We start from the raw sequence: 17,585 nt of genomic DNA, 5'->3' as shown, positions 1-17,585 counted from the left end.
ATGCAAAACTTTGCTATTGGGAAATCTAAATTATTATATATAGGTTGAAAAAATAACTTCCGAGTACTAACTCTTTTTCCCATGTGGTCCCAGTATAAAATAGGCCACCTCTTCCTTTCCCGTAGGTGCCGTAAGAAGAGACCAAAGGAGGGTGGGGGATGGACAGCAGCATCTCTCTTAAAACATATCTAAAAGCCTAATTGCGGTTGCCAATCCGCCTGGCAAGCGTGGCAACTACTGGCAAAACCTCCCCGATAGGGGGAGGCTTATGTTCATCAGTGGACAGTTAAAGCTGAAATGATGACTAACTCTTTGCTGGTGGTGACGTCCTTGTGCAGCGTGTAGGTGCGGTGCGGGTCGAGGCCGGGCAGCGTGTAGGTGGCGGTGGCGGAGGGCGAGGCGGAGCGGCTGCAGCGCGTGGCGTCCTCCTCAGTCCAGTTGTTGCACGGCTCCGGGTAGCTCTCCGACGACGATGCCGCCGACGCTGTCCCTGCACAGCGACACGCATACGTTTACATCACCCATATCAATTATGCTGTCTTCGCTTATATTTCTCATGTAATTGTTTAAATTTTAGTTATTTTGGCAACATTTTTCATACAGATAAATTACAATCATTTACATACTGTTCTATAAATGTGAGAAATCAGGTCGTCAAGAGTACATTTTGGCTGACAAATATTTTTAAATAAAACGAAGCCTATTGTTTGTGTTCCAAATAAATTGGAAAAAAATTCAAATCGGCTAGATGTTTACATGTATTAGACTAATATACATGTATAAGAGTTTATCAGTGTGTTTATTACATATTATTATGAATACATATTATATGAAAGTCTATTCCGAGAGACTAATCAAAGTTTATGGTGAAAACAAGCACAATTATTGATAAATGATAGCCGATCTACCCCATTAAATAGAAATGTGAAAATTTTGTGATGATTTTGTTCAACCTTAAAATACACATATTTTTTAACTCATAGAGAAACAACATTCTGATATCCCCACTCACACACACATGAATAAAAATGTTAGCCAAAGTGTTTGTATTGAGTGACTCTATCTAGACGTATGTGGTCCATGTGTACGTACAGTTGGCGTCGTTCTCGTATGCGGAGAGCTGCAGGCCGGTCTCCTCGGCGATGGGGCTGAGTGCGCCCGGGTAGGCCAGCACCAGCTCGGGCGGCGGCGGCGGCTCCCACTCGCCGCTCGAGGACGAGCCCGCGCCCGTCGGCTCGATACCCGACACCTGCGCCACAAACCGCCGTTGGTACATTGCTTATATTTTTTTTTAAACACCACATAAAGAAATCAATAAAGATATGAAAAAAAAAACTATAAATAAACGAAAAGTTGTGATGTGTCGCATCCTATAACATGTTCTTTTCTTGCTTTCTACAAAAATGATAAACGAATCTGTCAAAAGATGTGGTATTGCTTATCTTACCCTCCGTTTGACATAGAACAAGACAGCGATATCCAGGATCCTATTCATTTCCATGCATGCACTAACGGAAATCTATAGAACATATATTCGATTCGAAACCTACTCTTTTAGGTCGATATTTGACAAAAACTTATTTTGTCAATTTGTCATTATTACAGATGCGATATTGACCGTCGTGTATCCATAAATATTAGTTATGGAGTAATGTAACAATACTGCAATCTTACTATTATAAAAAAAAAAACACACTCACCTGTGCTAGAGGTAACTTCAATTCCAACTCATTTCTAAGAGCCTTTACACACTCCTCGTCCAGCGTGAGTCCTTCTCTAAAGTTTTCAACGGATCCTCCATTACCAGCTAAATAAGATTCAGGTACTTCATCACTGTCGCGTATATAATCAGAATCCTCGGATACGAGACCTTCTACGGTAAGTGGTCTCGAATATTCAATATTCAAGTTGTTTTCGTTCTCAGCCATTGCTAGCTTTGTAGTAATCTGCAATTCAATCTGATTCAATTCAATTTCTTTTTGTAGAGAACTAAGGCCAGAGTCGGATTCCGCTACAGTGGCTTCTGCAGGAGGATTCAGATCTATATCTACTAAGTATTTCTGCTGTGATGTCGACGCTAGAAAGTTCCCGGGCGAATTGGGAGGTGTCGACGGTGAAACATGTTTCTCTGTTGCAGACTGTATCTCAGATTCCTCCGTATTAACTTCACTCGGTAGCTCTTTTTCGGAATTCCGGTCGCTTATAGTTGCTACATCATCAAACTGTACGTCATCGTGGACGATATCTGGCACTTCGTTTAGAAAGTTACCGTCACGTAATGGCGACGGTGTTTCGAGATTAATTTCGCTAAAATTTGATGAAAAGGCTAACAGCTCCTCTTTGGGTAAGTCTATTATATCAATAGATTTTATCCCTTTGAATAACTCTATTGTGCAGTTCTCAAAGGGTCCCAAAACGACAGAACTGTTTTCATCATACGTGTCGGTGTGGTGACTTTTAGTCGGCGATTCGAATGGACTAAGGCCATCAGGGACGCATTTTTGTTCCAGTTTCGTAAGTGTCACTCCTGGACCATAGTCGGGTATTTTCGTTTCTGATAACAATTCGGATTTATCATCTTTAATAGAGCATTCTAAGGTTTCGTCTGTGGATCGATGATCGCTACTCTTAGGTGTGCTAGATACACAGATATCTTTAAACTCTACATTTTGGCTACAAAGTGTCTTTTCTGAGTGCAAAAAATCATCTGTCTGTTTTATCATACTGGGCAAATCTAAGTACACGGTCGAATCGTTTTTAACTAAAGAGCAAGAAGTTTCTTCATTCGATATATCTTTATGCAGTGAAGAAACACAAGATTTAATAACTTGTTTAACATTACTATCCATTGTATCGTTCTTTACTATTCCACTATTCGTATTATTAATGAGATCCATATAAACAGTACTGTCATTTGACTGTTCAGATGAAGTTTTATTTACTATTTCATTTTGTTCAGATCTAATTGGTGTAATTTCATTCTTTTCTTTTTTAATATTTGTATCTGCAGCATCAATTAGAAATGTTTCGTGAACACAATTTTGTACTGTATCAGGTGGCATTTTTTGCGTTATGGCTATATTTTCATTATTACTTATAGGTTGTACCATATTATCAACTTCTTCCACAGCCCAAATACTATCAGTATTATTTTCACTATTGTTAAAATTTTGTACTGGCTCAGGTGTCTGTGCATTAGTATTTGTTAGTAAATTAATATTTTCCTTTATTTCTGTCATATCAGGTTTTTCCATGTCTTCATGGTAAATTATTTCGTTTTTTGTATCTTTAATTTCTATTATGTTATCTTCTACAGTTGAAATGAGATCATTAGTTTCGCCTTCATTTTTAGTAAGATCAATATCAAGTAATTCAAGAGGTTCAGCAATTTCCTTATTGCAGCTAACATCTGTTAATTCTTCCTTCTGTAAATCACTTGTTGTTTCAATGCTTAATAAACTGTTGTTTATTATAGGAATTTTCTCATTTATTACTTCTGGCAAGAGTTCATCTTGTACATTAGTTAATTGTTCAGGATGTTTTATTGGTTCTATATCTTCTGTTTCTGTATTAGGAATAGCATTTGCATTTAATAGTTCTGTATCATTTATTGACTTAGTATCGGTTTCCTTCTCAGTCCTTTCTTCAGTTAGCTTATTATCACAAGGTGTTTCACAGTCTTTATTTACATTCAATTGTTCAATATTTGTTTCACTTACACTAGGCATTGAGGCTACACATAATTCTTTCAACTTGGGTATATTACTAGCATTATTAACTACATTACCTATTGGCGAAGCAGTATCTAAATGTAATTTGGATTCTTCTTTGAAAATGATTTCTTCAACATGATCATTAATAAGATTATCCTTTGCAGCTGTTTCAATTTCATTTACAATTTCACATATAAAATTTATATCTTTTATTGGTGTAATGGGCGTAATATTTTCTAAAGTGTGCTGACTGGTCGTGTCACTATGGCGTTCGAATGAATGACTTAAAGTACCAATAGTATCACGGTCAATATCATCCTCTTCACACGGCTCACTATCAGACTTAGTGTCAAACCCAGTTACTAGGATATTTTGGAAGTTACTAATACCAGGTGATTTGACCATACTCGATTGCATTGGACAGTCTGTTTTACAGTCTAAACTCAAATTATCTCTGGATGGACTAGCCTGATGACTTGATTCGGAGCTCGAAGTCTTTTCTGAATTCAGAATATTGTCGAGATTCTTAATAACGTCGCTAACATCTTTATAGTAGCTGACGTCGTCTTGACTGCCAGCAATGATGTCCTTAAGCCACGGGTCGACGGAACTATCTGAGTAATCATGATCCTTCTCTCTGCTGTCATCGAGACTAATATTGCCTTGATGACACTCAAGAACCGCCATCTCATTGTGAGTGAGGTAGATATTGCGTACATCTTCCAATGAACCGTGTAAATTCGTGAGGCTTTCCGATTTGATTTGTACAGAAAGTGGATCTTTGTCCGACATGATGCTGCTTGATCGCGACACAGCCGTATCCATGTCGACACTGAGCGATTCATGTACAGTGGGAGTGTTATCGAAGTCTTGATCTGAGCCGGTGAAATGCGACGCCATTGAAGTAGAGGGGGCGTGGACTATGGCGATGTGTTCGTCTATGACGGGGATGGAGTTCGGTTTGAGCCGCTGCCAACGCTCCTCGAAGTCGCTGCTGCCGTAACCGTCGTCGACGGCGGCGGAGTTGGTCCGTGTATGTGTGGCATACAGGTGGTTGATCAGTGCGTACACTTGTGCACATGTCGGACGCGCATCAGGGTTGGGATTCCAACAGAGTTGCATCACTTGGTATCTGAGTGGAAGAAATAAAAATATATATTTTATAGTAAAAAGTATTATAAGCTAATTAAAATATATCTAGCAAATAATATATTTACCAGATTATTTAAATATGACCGAAACTCCGAAACTGTTTTTAGTGGAAAAATTACTTTTTGTTCATGGAAGTAATTATTATGTTGATTTGGTTAATAATCAATATTAAGTGTAGATAACACGTTTAAAAACAAAATACTTTGTAAATAAATGTTGTAAATAAAAAAAAAAAAAACAATATTACAATAAATATTGTTTGTCTTATTCATACATTTGATTATTAAAAAGAATTGTATTATTATTTTATTTAATCAATGTTAGTTTACATTGATAACATCATTATTATAATATTATTTATATTATAATAAAGTACAAAATAAATACATAAAATAAATAATACAAAAAATACAAAATAAATAAAGTACATAATAGCACGCATTATACATATACTTCCTTGCATATATTGGTCGAGTACGTGTTTCTATTTCCGTATGAAATACTATTTTCCTAAACATGGGAATGATATAGGCAAGGATGAGACCTCCGTCAATGTCACATGTCTCCGATTCTAATGAAGCACAAACTTAGATTGTTTCTCAAACAAACAAACCCAAATATAAACTCAGTAGTAACTCTCATTAAAATTAATGTTAGAACAATCCCGCGGCTTCGTCTGCGTGTATTAGTACATAAAGTATTCTACGTATTAAATTTAGGGTAGATGATTCAAATCCGTTCAGCAGTTTTTGAGCGAAAGAGAAACAAACATACATCCATTTATAATATTAATAGAGCTATGACAGTAACATATAAAATCATAGTAAATACAGGCTTGTAATCACCTGACTGGAAAAAAAAAGAATATGTAAAATGGATTTTTATAAACTAACAGTCTCTTAAGATTCGTTTTCTGAGAGTGTGGGAGGGCATGTGGCGACAGTATGTTCTCAACAACTGTGCAATTTATTGGGATAGAAATTATTCTATTTTTCAACTTTTGAACAAACAATACTAATTTACAAAATCGATTGATAAATTTCGAAGATTAGCGTGAACGAACTTTGTGAGTGGGTATTTTTATATATTAAGACCGTTTATAACTTTAGCTTGCCAAAGAGTGGCAAATAGGGATGGGTTTTATACAGCAACATCTATATATTATATTTATAATAATATAATAATAATAATATATTTTATTGACACAAACTTAAGTAGTTACAGTTATTCTTCTTATAAACAATTACATTTTTGTTAAATACGCATCACACATATGATTTACCAGTAGCATCTATACTAGGCCGAGCCTATATCATAGATACTACCTTCTTCCAGCGACAAATAGGTAACAATTAAAACGTTATGTTACAATTATATAATTGTTTACAATATGTATTATATATACATATTATGTATCACATCCACTTGATTACAGATAACGGTAACTTTGTACTTTCTGATAATGCAAGTACTTACAAATGGTTCCGATAGGGGCAGGGCAGGTCGGGCGGCGGCTGCGGCGGCTCCGGCGGCGGAGCGCCCCACGTGCACACGCTCCACACCAGCGAGCCCAGCGACCACACCTCGGTACTCGCCTGCAAAAAACAAAATAATTTCAATATGGATACCTTCGAGAAAGGTTTATACCATAGATTCTCGTGGCCGATAATGTCTTCTTGTGGACGTTGAGATTTACCAGAGGGAGACTTTGTACAAAAGTCGATTGCTTGGGTACCTCTGTCCCATTCGTGTTTCAACCGTTAAGCAGTTATGTTTGCACGGCTGTGTTTCGGTTTGAAGGGTGGGATATGGCGTGAATTTACTGGGTACAGAGGAATAACACCTGAGTCCTCAGGAATGGCAACGCATGGGAGGTATCATGGGCGAAAGAGTAGACTCTGTTACATCCATAGTACTGCTCATGTCTATAGGCGACGGTTATCACTTTCTATCAGGTGGGCCGTCAGCTTGTTTGCCATTCTAAGTTGTATAAAAAAAAAAGATTTTAAGATGGACGGTAGAAACCCCTGAGAAAAATACTATTTAAATATAATAGCTGTTTTAAATTCGCCACAGATTAGATTCGCAAAATTAAGATGATAGGGGACTAAAATTGGCTATAGTTATTTCTAACTATCGATAGTATAACGAACTAACGAATAACGAAAAAATTAATATAAAATATATGATCTCTAACATCCACAATCTACTTATTGACAGAGGATTTAACGATCTAAATTCTAAATATATTGAATCAATACTAGAGATTATAGTCGTGGCCTGTTTTTATTTTTTTATTTGTCAAGTATATAAAAAAAAAACATAGATTGTATATAGTGTAGTGAATCGTGATACCAACCGTGTGCGGTAGTCGGGCCGGTGGGGTCGCGGCGGTGAGATAACGGCCTAGTACGGCACGAGCGGTCGCTGGATCGTTGCCCGCTTGCCGTACCAGCATCGCGTCGCAACACACCTCCCTGCATCATCGAAAGAGATAAAAGTGTTAATAGGCTGTTACAGCCCAGTAGCTGTTACAGTTTGCTGACAAAAACGATTTTAAATTTGTCTGTGAATTGTATATTATTCATAGTACAAGCATTACTTAATTAGGTACTAGATGGCGCTGTACTCGTTTAACAAGCCGCAATAGTTCCTTTAGGTTCGGCATCTATTCTGTTGTCTGCGCATCGATCAAACGTCGTCGGAAGATCGACAACGCTATATTGCATGTGTTCTTATGTGACGCGCTACACTTAACAGACAGTCTGCGTTGGTAAACGTATACGTATTTATTTAATTCAAATTATTAGTATTTTACATACCCGTACAAATAACCTCTCGAGTGCAGGTATGCGAGTGCCGATGACACGTCGCACATTAGTCGCAATGGTACTCCGCTCTCGTTTAATATTGCCATTTTGGGCCGGTTCACAGTCAAATACTGTTGAAGATCCTGCATATGAAATAAAAAAAAATAGGTTACAAACAGAGAACTTAAGGAATAACGACATTTTCAATTTATGTGTGTAAATATATATATATATATATATATATATATATATATATATATATATATATATATATATATATATATATATATATATATATATATATATGTGTATGTATATACATATTAAATATATAAACACTAGCTGATCTGGCAAAAATTGTCATGTCCACACAAGGTATATATTTTCTTATCGAAATTAAAACTATATTATCTCTCTAAATAATAATAATAAATAAATAAACGTTACGTAAGTAACACTCAAGCGACTATATTAACCTAAAAGTCACAACACTAACGAATACTGACAATGAAAACAAAAAACAAACAAATAATAGTGTCAAATTGGGGGATTTTAATTCCCTATATTGTTAATTAAATAAAAAACAAAGTTACGTAACGCATTATTCGAACTCCCCTGCCACCTCTGTAAATCATCGTAATGTTTAAAAGACCCCACCCCCCCTCCTCCTTCACCTAAATTAGCATATTACGTAACACGTGTATTGTGTTACTTGAATGCCCTCTTGCGAGATTAATGTGAATGAACTTCATTTGATTGATTTTTTTTATATATTAAGATATAGTCAGGTAAAATTGATGGCTTTTCAGCGTGATAAGTAAACTATGGTCTCCTAATGTAGGATGAGATCAATACCGACCATACGGGGGGAAAGGGATTGTTAACAATGGAGTTTGACAGCCCCATTGCTAGCAATATGCCTTATTAGGTCGCCCTCCACGTTGTTCCCCCTGGAAACCATCGTGAACAATTCCTGTTGAATTCGTCACGATGGGCTAACTGAACTACTTCATTCTCACCTATCATCCTTCACTGGTGCCCCGCCGGTGTATACCATAAAAAAAAATACCGACCATACAGTAGGATAATAATGTTTTATTAGAACAATATCAACGTAACAATATGAACTCCTTACCATAGGACATAACTCAAATATCAGTATCCAGGGGTCCTCCTGCAGACCTCTGGCGAGCAAAGCGAGGACGTTCTCGTGTCTCGCATCCCTGTAGATCAGCGCTTCGTCCAGGAAGCGCGCCTTATCCTCGACAGTGGCGTTCTGGTTTAGTATCTTCACAGCCACCGTTGAAGTGGAACCGTTCTCTTCTATTTCGCCCTCTACCACCTGCATGATGTTAACAACAATTTTTATTTTTTTTCCGATCAATCAGCCCGTTTAGAACTGTTACATTTAGAAACATTTCAAAATCTGTCGCTTTGTACGGAGAACAAACAACATTTCAGAGAACATTGCGACACACACGACTACTTATCATTATTATTTTTTGTTTATTTTTGTTTTAAATTATATTGTCATACTTAGTTTTTTCATTCATGCTACTGTGTGAAGCGCATGATTCTGTGAATAAATTCTTTCTTTCTTTCTACTAAAATAGGAGTATATTGTTTGGGATACTCAGTTGTTAATAGTATAGAATGATGTTCTTGCATCGTGTATGTTCAGCTGTATCTGTCCACACGTATTACCTAATATGATTAAGAAACTTTTATGCTCATAATTCATCTTTATACAATAAACATTAGAATTTATCGTCGACTATGCAATTATATTTTGCTAAACCTACTCCAAGCTAGTTTAGCAATAGAATATTTACCCTGCCAAACCATCCTCGCCCGATTTCACGAAGATATTGCAAATTATTTCTCGGGAAATCATCACCACCTGAAACAACAATACACAAAAATTTAAATATATATATATATATATATATATATATATATATATATATATATATATATATATATATATATATATATATATATATATATATATATATATATATATATATATATATATATATATATATGTACGTTACGTGCTATCTTCATTAATTCTTAACCGATTTTGATGATACTTTTTTTATCATATAAGTATATTTTTTTATAATAAATAAAATACATATTATAGGTATATAGAAAATATCCAGATCAACACATACAAACACACTCATGAATACAAATGTACGGGGTTTGACGTTGCGACTCATCGGAAGGTAAAGCGTCGTGTTATACCGCTAGACCATTGCGGCCGTCATTAAGATTTTATATAGTAAATAGAACAATACATATGGATGACTGACCAAACCAATCAGCGCGGTGGTCCAACGGATTCCCCGCCCTAATACCGTTGGGCAGCGGCTCGAACTCGACGACCGACTCGCGGCTGACCCTGTTCCGTTCTTCGTTCTCGCTGATGATGTACGCGGCAGCATTGTTGTTGGCGATGTTCTGCATCTCACGGAGCGATATCGGCCCATTGTTGTTGTCTTCGCTGATATTGTTGTTCGCGGGCTCAGAGAAACCAGAGTCTGGCGGGTGGGAGAGTCGCACCTCGTGCAGGTGTGTGGCGCTCGCTGCAAACAACTGTCGGACAGAATAGTATAATATTGTAGTATAGAATAAAATTATGAACAACAAATGTTTGGGTTAAGATAGCTATTTTAGGTGAATCATTATTATTTTTAGCATACTTAAATGGTAAATAAGTTGATGAAAAATGGTAACTGAATGTACTTTTCGTATCAATTTTGAACCTTAAATTAGGTGCAATAGAACATAAATAGAGTTTATTACGGAGAAAGCAGCTGTCTCCTACAGATATCCCAATTAATGTGTCTGTTTTCTACGTATATAACTCCATATAACTCCGTTTGAAAAATTTTCGACTTCTACATAAACATTACAATTAGTTTTCATATAAGTTCAGGTACTCGAAGCGTCTATTCCTACTTATATACTTATTCATGACCTAATGTCCTAAATGGTATATTAAACTCTATTGGGTACACAAAATATATCTAAACATGCTTTGTGTAAAGTATCTATTCTAACTCTATAGATAATATTCTAAAACGGATAATTATATTAATATACAACAATCGATCACTACAAGTGATACAAAAAACTGCTTACATTTTTCCTATGTAAGCAATTTTTTGTTCTGCTAATAAATATTTTCAAAATCATTATAACAAGCCCTTTCATTCTGATATAAAAAAAAAAAAAACAATAAAAAGTGTTTGTTGCGCACTTGGTCATCATTCATAACCTGCGGGTCTACCATCAAATGAAATTCCGAAATTTCGGACTCAATTTCGTATTTTTTTTTATACCAAAATCAGACCAATAAATGGAGTTTAACATTTTGTTCGTCATACATCCTATCATAAAAGTTCAAAAGAACAATATTTTAAGATTTTTAATTTTTCTAAACGGAATGTATTATGTAATTTTAACATCAAATTTGTGCTTCGGTTGGTTCCGAAATTTCGAAAAACATTTCATGGTAGGCCCTCTGGTTACTCGCAATTGTAACACGAATACAATGATACAATTTTTGTCAAAACCGATAGAGTCATTTAGTAATGGGTTATAATAAGTCTTACATACAAACATGCAAAAATATTACTGTCAAACAGTTGGGTAAATATATTAATCCGCTTGTTCATAAAAACGCCAAACGTATTATTAAAAAGTTTCAGCTTGACGAGTGTTTCTTCTTTTTTACGATAAATTCTCAATTTGAATAAAAGTGCTTAAGCATATTATAGATAAAATAATCTCTACTGGTGTTTAAAGTTTTTATGAATAAGAAATACGGTTAATATTTTACAAGTGTAGACTACTAAAACTAAGCTATAAAAACATGGTAGGTATGTGTACTGAGAAAACTTAGATCATCTATACACGGAAATTTTAAAGCTATCGTGCAACATTTCTGTGAGTTAAGAATTTAGGAATTTAGTCTCGTCTCCTTGAGATATTAGACCTATCTAATCTCATCCCAAAAAGTGGTCGTATACCAACAAGCTGGTACGAAGTGAGTGATCCAAGTAGCAAGAATAGACGCCATAGAATTATAGAAAGGAAGAATATTCCAGAAAACTGACGCGACAGAGCTTGGTATAGAGAAATAATTGGCAGCTGTCAAGATAGTTAGCTTGTAACATATGAGGGCTAATATTTATATGAGTAATGAGTTTCATTTTTAGTAAAATTTATTAATTGGTTGTTATGTCACATGTTTTACATTATTTTCCTTTTACAGATTGAAAAAAAAAAAGATCAGTAATATATTCTCCGTCATAGATGATCTAAGAACCTTAGACGTTAGAGATTTAGAGATACAATCAATTTGCAATCCAACACCGAACACAAAAGGTCACAAACACAATACTAGACAAACAACTACACACGACTGAATGATAAACTACCTGATTGTCTGCTCCTTGGTTTGGCTGCTGACAAGAGGAAAATATTTTTATGAGAACAATGTCAGATGATTTGATTACATAGCTTAAAATATAAATAGATATTGCATGAATAGAATACCTACGGTGGTGGCCTATTCAGGCTATTCCATTCCGTCTATTAATCAAAATTACAAATAGTGGACACTTGTAATTTTGTTAATTGGCTTGAAATTACATTGTTACATTCAGGTATTCGTTTAGGTGCGTGTCACAGGCATTTATCTCTCATGTTTGTTTATATACACAATAAGTGTGAAAATTTGGGAAAAACTTGTTTTGGTTTCAACGTATAAACAGAAAATGTACTACTAATAATAAACATAGTATGTTTATTTCTTTCAAACGTCAGAAACATAATGGAGAAAACTAAAAACAATTTCTATTGAAGTTAACAGGTTCACCGGTTACCTGGTAATTATTAGAAGACAAAAATGTGCTTATAGTTTCAGAAATACCATTAATCTATTACAACTACATATTAATATATTGCATCCACCGTGCTCAGAAAATTATTTCTTATATTTATTATAACAAGATAGCCAAGGATACGACCCATTTATCATATAAAATATATGACTCTTATTTGACAAGTATCTTACTAATAAAATACAAGAAATGTCAGATGAGGAAGGCTTAAAGGACTTTTTATGCGACTTAGAATGGCAAACAAACTGCCTAACTGGTGGAAAGTAGTAAATGTTGCCTATAGACATGAACAGTACCATGGAAATAACAGAGTATACTGTGTCCCCTATTACCCTTCAGATTAGGGTGTTATGTATCTGTACCCTGTAATTTCATTGCCATATTCAACCCTTCAATTTGAAACACAGCCATGCAAACAACTGCTTTATAGCAGAAATACTTAATGGGACAGAGGTACCCAAACAGACGACTTTTGTACAAATACTTCCTCTGGTAAATGATGGCGATTATGACGATGATGAAACTTTTAAAACAAATTCATTATCATTATGTACGTTATATTCAATATACAATTATGATCAATCTTTTAAAACATTTATTTTACTCTCGATCTCATTTTGCGATGATATTTTTCATATTTCTTTTGTCCGAGAGTGACGGCGTATTACTGAACCGCCTTGTTAGTGGGATGAAAGGGACGACGTTGAGGAGCCTCGAGAGAGACTAGTTGCAGTTTTTTTTTTTCCGGAGACTGTATTACTTAGGACAAATCTTGACAGTGGAAATATTTGCAACTACACGGGTAAATGTATACTATGCTATAACTTACGATCATGTGTTACTAGTAAGTATATTGTAATGAGGTTCTGGATTCGATTACCAGTCTGACTAATTTAGGAAATGACTTTTTCTTAATAGACTCGTCTCTGGGTGTTCCGGATTGTACCCCCGGGACGTTTGATGCTGGTCCCCCATAACGCAGGCTATCCTAGTTCGAGTCCAGGCGATCGGTGTGATTGTGCAGCACTTATTCGCTCGTTTTATTATAACTATGTAGTGATAGAGTAATTATAAACGACTTCTTCCTATTCTTAGAATCTCGTAAAGGACTGATTAAAGAACTAGTTGCAAAAAGTAAAATCAAACCTGAACGTTTTCACCAAAGGAAGATGGGGTGAAAACCGATAATTTTTTAAGCCTTCTTTCTATATTAAGGCGGCGCGTTTAGCTGTTGATTTAGTATGGTAGAATTCAAATATATCATCTTTTTTTTATTTTGATTCAAGAAATTTTTGTCCTATTATGTTCTACAGCATACATACATTCTTCGATTTACATACCACTAACGATTTCGTTTTCACCCTGTATAATAATCATTTGTTCTCTTAGTCGGCTTGTACAAAAACCTAGGGACGTGAAGGAGTGGTAACATAATTTACACACATGTATGTGTGTGAGTGCAACTTACAAAGTTTACAATAGGTGTGTGTGTCAAATATTATGTAAACTTTTATAAGTTTATACCAAGCCTAACATTTTATTACATTCTTTATGTAAATAGAGTAAAGGTATTTTATCCTATTTTTACATCTAACTCTTAATAAGATAGATAGGATAAATAATTTATATCACCAAAGAACGCTCCTGAGCCACCTGACGGAAAATAATTTAATTGTTACTATTGAATAATAACTACTGTGAGTCATACTGTATTGTAGTTATTTATATCTGGATTATTTATTATATATTCAGGGAATAATATTTGCAATGCAATTGTTACTGAAACCGTGGCAATATTACAACAGTTTTCGTCGTAGTAAGCATGTAAAACCAGCACCATTGATCGTGTTACCGATGCCTGCATCTGTCGCCACCACATCACGCAACGTGTCGTGCGAACGGGGTCGGCGGCGGCGGCTAGCTCACCTCGTTTATCCCACTGCAGTGACGTAACGTGCGAAAACTCTATATCAGGGATAGGCCATGGGCTGGGCTGTGTAATGAATACCGTTGACATTGTATTGTGTTTGCAATTCATGCTAGATTGAATGCCAATTTGGCCTTAATGACCGATATTATACATATTGCGGTGACCGAGAAAAAAATGTAGGCGATTTTTGGTTGAAGTACAGATCTGGGGTTCTTTAAAAAGGGTGTATTTCTATAAGACGCGTACGTGACATGAAGACCTGGTGCCATTTATATGCTGCAGTGACCGTTCATTGTTAAATGAGCCGTACTGTATGCTTGTGGCCATCTTTATGGTGGTATAAAAAATAGCCTATATCTTTCTATACTTTAAAGTACGTGTATACCAAATTTCATAGTTATTGATTAAACCGTTAAGGCGCTATAAGGTAATAAACAAACAGACTTATTTTGACATATAATATATTAATAAGGATAAAAGAGAACAATAAGCTACCAGAGGAAAACTTGGTACAAAAGTCGTTTGGGTACCTCAAAAAGGGTACCTCTGTCCCATTCGTGTTTCAACCGTGAAGCAGTTGTGTTTGCTGTGGCTGTGTTTCCGTTTGAAGAGTGGGATATGGAGTAAATTTACAGGGTAGAGGAATAACACCTGAGTCTTCAGGAATGGCAATGCATGGGGAGTATCATGATCGAAACAGTATACTCTGTTATGTCCATGGTACTGTTCATGTCTATAGGCGACGGTTACCACTTTCCATCAGGTGGACCGTCAGCCTGTTTGCCATTCTAAGTTGTATAAAAAAAAATGTGAAAGTGACTTTGTTTTTTATTTTTAGCGCTTTATCAATCACTATAAAATTTGTTACACACGTGCTATATAATGTAGAAAAAGATATAGGCTACTTCTTATCCAGACGAAAAGTTAGTTTCATAACTAACTTTTACCCGCCACTTCATCTGCATTACATTTATATCATTATAAAAGAGAGACATAACAATAAAACGTGCCGATTATAAAACACATAAATCAATAATAATAAGCGATAATCAAATCAACTTAATTATAATAAAGAAATCAGAACAAAAAGTCGTTGAATGCGCGCACTTAAACGACTCAGCGACACGTCGGGCAATGAAGTTGTAAAACATGACTCTTTGGATTTACTCAATGTGTTAGATATAGTTGTATGCAAGATGTTTACTGAGGCTCCATATGATTTCTTAATATTGAAAGACAAATTACTTAGAAAAACGTTAAACTAATTGCTTATATAAAATGAATAATATATAGAAAGAAAGGGATATAAAAATAGTCATTTTTTAATATTGTATTAGCCGTTAACTGTCCACTGCTGAACATAGGCCTTCCTCGAAAGGCGGGCTTTGCCAGTAGTTGCCACACTTGGCAGATGGATTGGCAACCATATTAAAGCTTTGGTGCTATTTTAAGAGGAACACTGCTATCCATTTCTCGACCAATAAGTTTCTTTAGTTGCCACGGGAAAGGAAGGGGTGGTCCATTCTATACTGGGACCACACGGCTACAGTAGTATTGGATAAAGATCACGAATTACTAACTTTTTCGGTCAAACAGTGCACAGAAAAAAGTATTAGGTTAAGTAATGAGAAGTTTTTCATATAGGCTATTAAGACATCCACTATAAAAAAGTAATTGGAAAACGGAAGACATATTGTGTCCAATTATTTACATATACATGTCGGCGCAAAATAGAATAAAAGACATTCTATTGACTCGAGACACAAGCGCAAGAAATGGAGGGGAGCGCTGACAAAACGTTGGAGCGATAATGAAAGGAAGTGGGGCCACATTCGTCTGTCGGACATCGCGCGACTTTAACGGATCGTTGTGTCTCGAGTCTCAGCTAATATTATTTTAATTTAGTTCTATTCTATTTGATATTATTTTATTAGTTTTTATGTCTTACATTAATGAAAATGATTGTAGTTTAAAAATAAAGTGTGATTTTGTAATTGCTCTAATTATTGATTATTATTAGTACACGCCCACGGTAGATTAGTTTTTGTTAACCATGTCTGAGTCGGAGGAAACAGAGCTTAGCTATGGCCATCTTCCGACATCAGAAGTGGGATGTGAAGGACCGGATAACGAGGAAACCGGGAGAATAAACGAGACACAACGATGTAGATCTACCGACACGAGCGACATTGAAGTATTTATGCGGGTATTAAGAAGTGTTTCCAGTGGATTGCAACCGCATTCAACTACAAATCTCGTCAGGTTTGACCCTGATGACCCTGATTCAGACATTGAAGGATGGTGCAGTATTTACGAGGTTATAATTAAACACAAGGATTTAAAAGGTACCGATTTGCTATTAGCTTTAACTCACGCGCTTCGTGGTCGTGCAGCAGCATGTTTAACAAAACTGAAAACAGATTCTATTACTTGGGAAAATATTAAGGACTTGTTGCTTGCAAAATTTTCTAAACCTATGTTAATGCAAGATTATTTTGATCGTATTATAAAGTTTCAAATGACCAATAAGGAAACGGTGGCAGATGCTGCCTTACGTCTATGGCAATTAATTGAATCCATACCAAAGGCTAATTTATCGGATGAGATAATAACGGGGTTTGTCATATCTGTACTTTCTCATATAGACCATAATATAAGACGTGAATTATGCTCGCACAATATAACAAATAAGCCACAATTATTTCGTATCTTGCGAAATGTTTCCTTAAAAAGGCGTGGAGAAGAAGTTAATTTTAATTATGATAATAAACGTCCTCGTTTTAATGTCACTCACACAGCAACTTCTTTTTATGGCAACTGTCATCGTTGCGGTGAAATAGGTCACAAAATTTTCAATTGTCCGCGCAATGGCGGTAATAATTCGCAGATGCAGAAACTACCTACACCTCGCGATGAGAGGCGCCCTGTCACCTGCTACGCATGTGGCAAGCCTGGGCATGTCGCCACTGCCTGCTCAGCCACAAAGAACAATGAAGTTTCTAAGAAGGAGGTCAAACTTTGTAATAAGCGTACGGTAACTGGTGAGCTTGAAATAAGAGGTATG

At 35.8% G+C, this 17,585-nt stretch overlaps 1 protein-coding gene across 5 annotated transcripts in view; it reads right to left on the bottom strand.

Moving 5' to 3' along the window:
- Window positions 1-17,585, bottom strand: part of LOC113513209 (uncharacterized) — a 56,141-nt gene that overhangs the window by 12,741 nt on the left and 25,815 nt on the right. For 2 of the 5 annotated variants that reach the window (XM_052903568.1, XM_052903571.1), the window contains exons 3-12: window positions 12,127-12,153; window positions 9,994-10,276; window positions 9,508-9,575; window positions 8,811-9,017; window positions 7,688-7,818; window positions 7,225-7,342; window positions 6,342-6,460; window positions 1,701-4,845; window positions 1,093-1,249; window positions 310-490 (exon numbers count right to left, since the gene is read on the bottom strand). In XM_052903568.1, the coding sequence (XP_052759528.1) occupies window positions 310-490; window positions 1,093-1,249; window positions 1,701-4,845; window positions 6,342-6,460; window positions 7,225-7,342; window positions 7,688-7,818; window positions 8,811-9,017; window positions 9,508-9,575; window positions 9,994-10,276; window positions 12,127-12,153 (4,436 nt within the window). The remainder of the gene's footprint in view (window positions 1-309; window positions 491-1,092; window positions 1,250-1,700; window positions 4,846-6,341; window positions 6,461-7,224; window positions 7,343-7,687; window positions 7,819-8,810; window positions 9,018-9,507; window positions 9,576-9,993; window positions 10,277-12,126; window positions 12,154-17,585) is intronic. The other 3 variants (XM_052903569.1, XM_052903572.1, XM_052903570.1) reach the window with 2 other exon arrangements.

The sequence above is a fragment of the Galleria mellonella genome, unplaced genomic scaffold (assembly GCF_026898425.1).
Source record: "Galleria mellonella isolate WM207_F2 unplaced genomic scaffold, CSIRO_AGI_GalMel_v1 utg139, whole genome shotgun sequence".
NCBI lineage: Eukaryota > Metazoa > Arthropoda > Insecta > Lepidoptera > Pyralidae > Galleria > Galleria mellonella.
The sequence above is the reverse complement of the archived record's forward strand: the minus strand, read 5'-3'. Positions and strand labels throughout refer to the sequence as shown.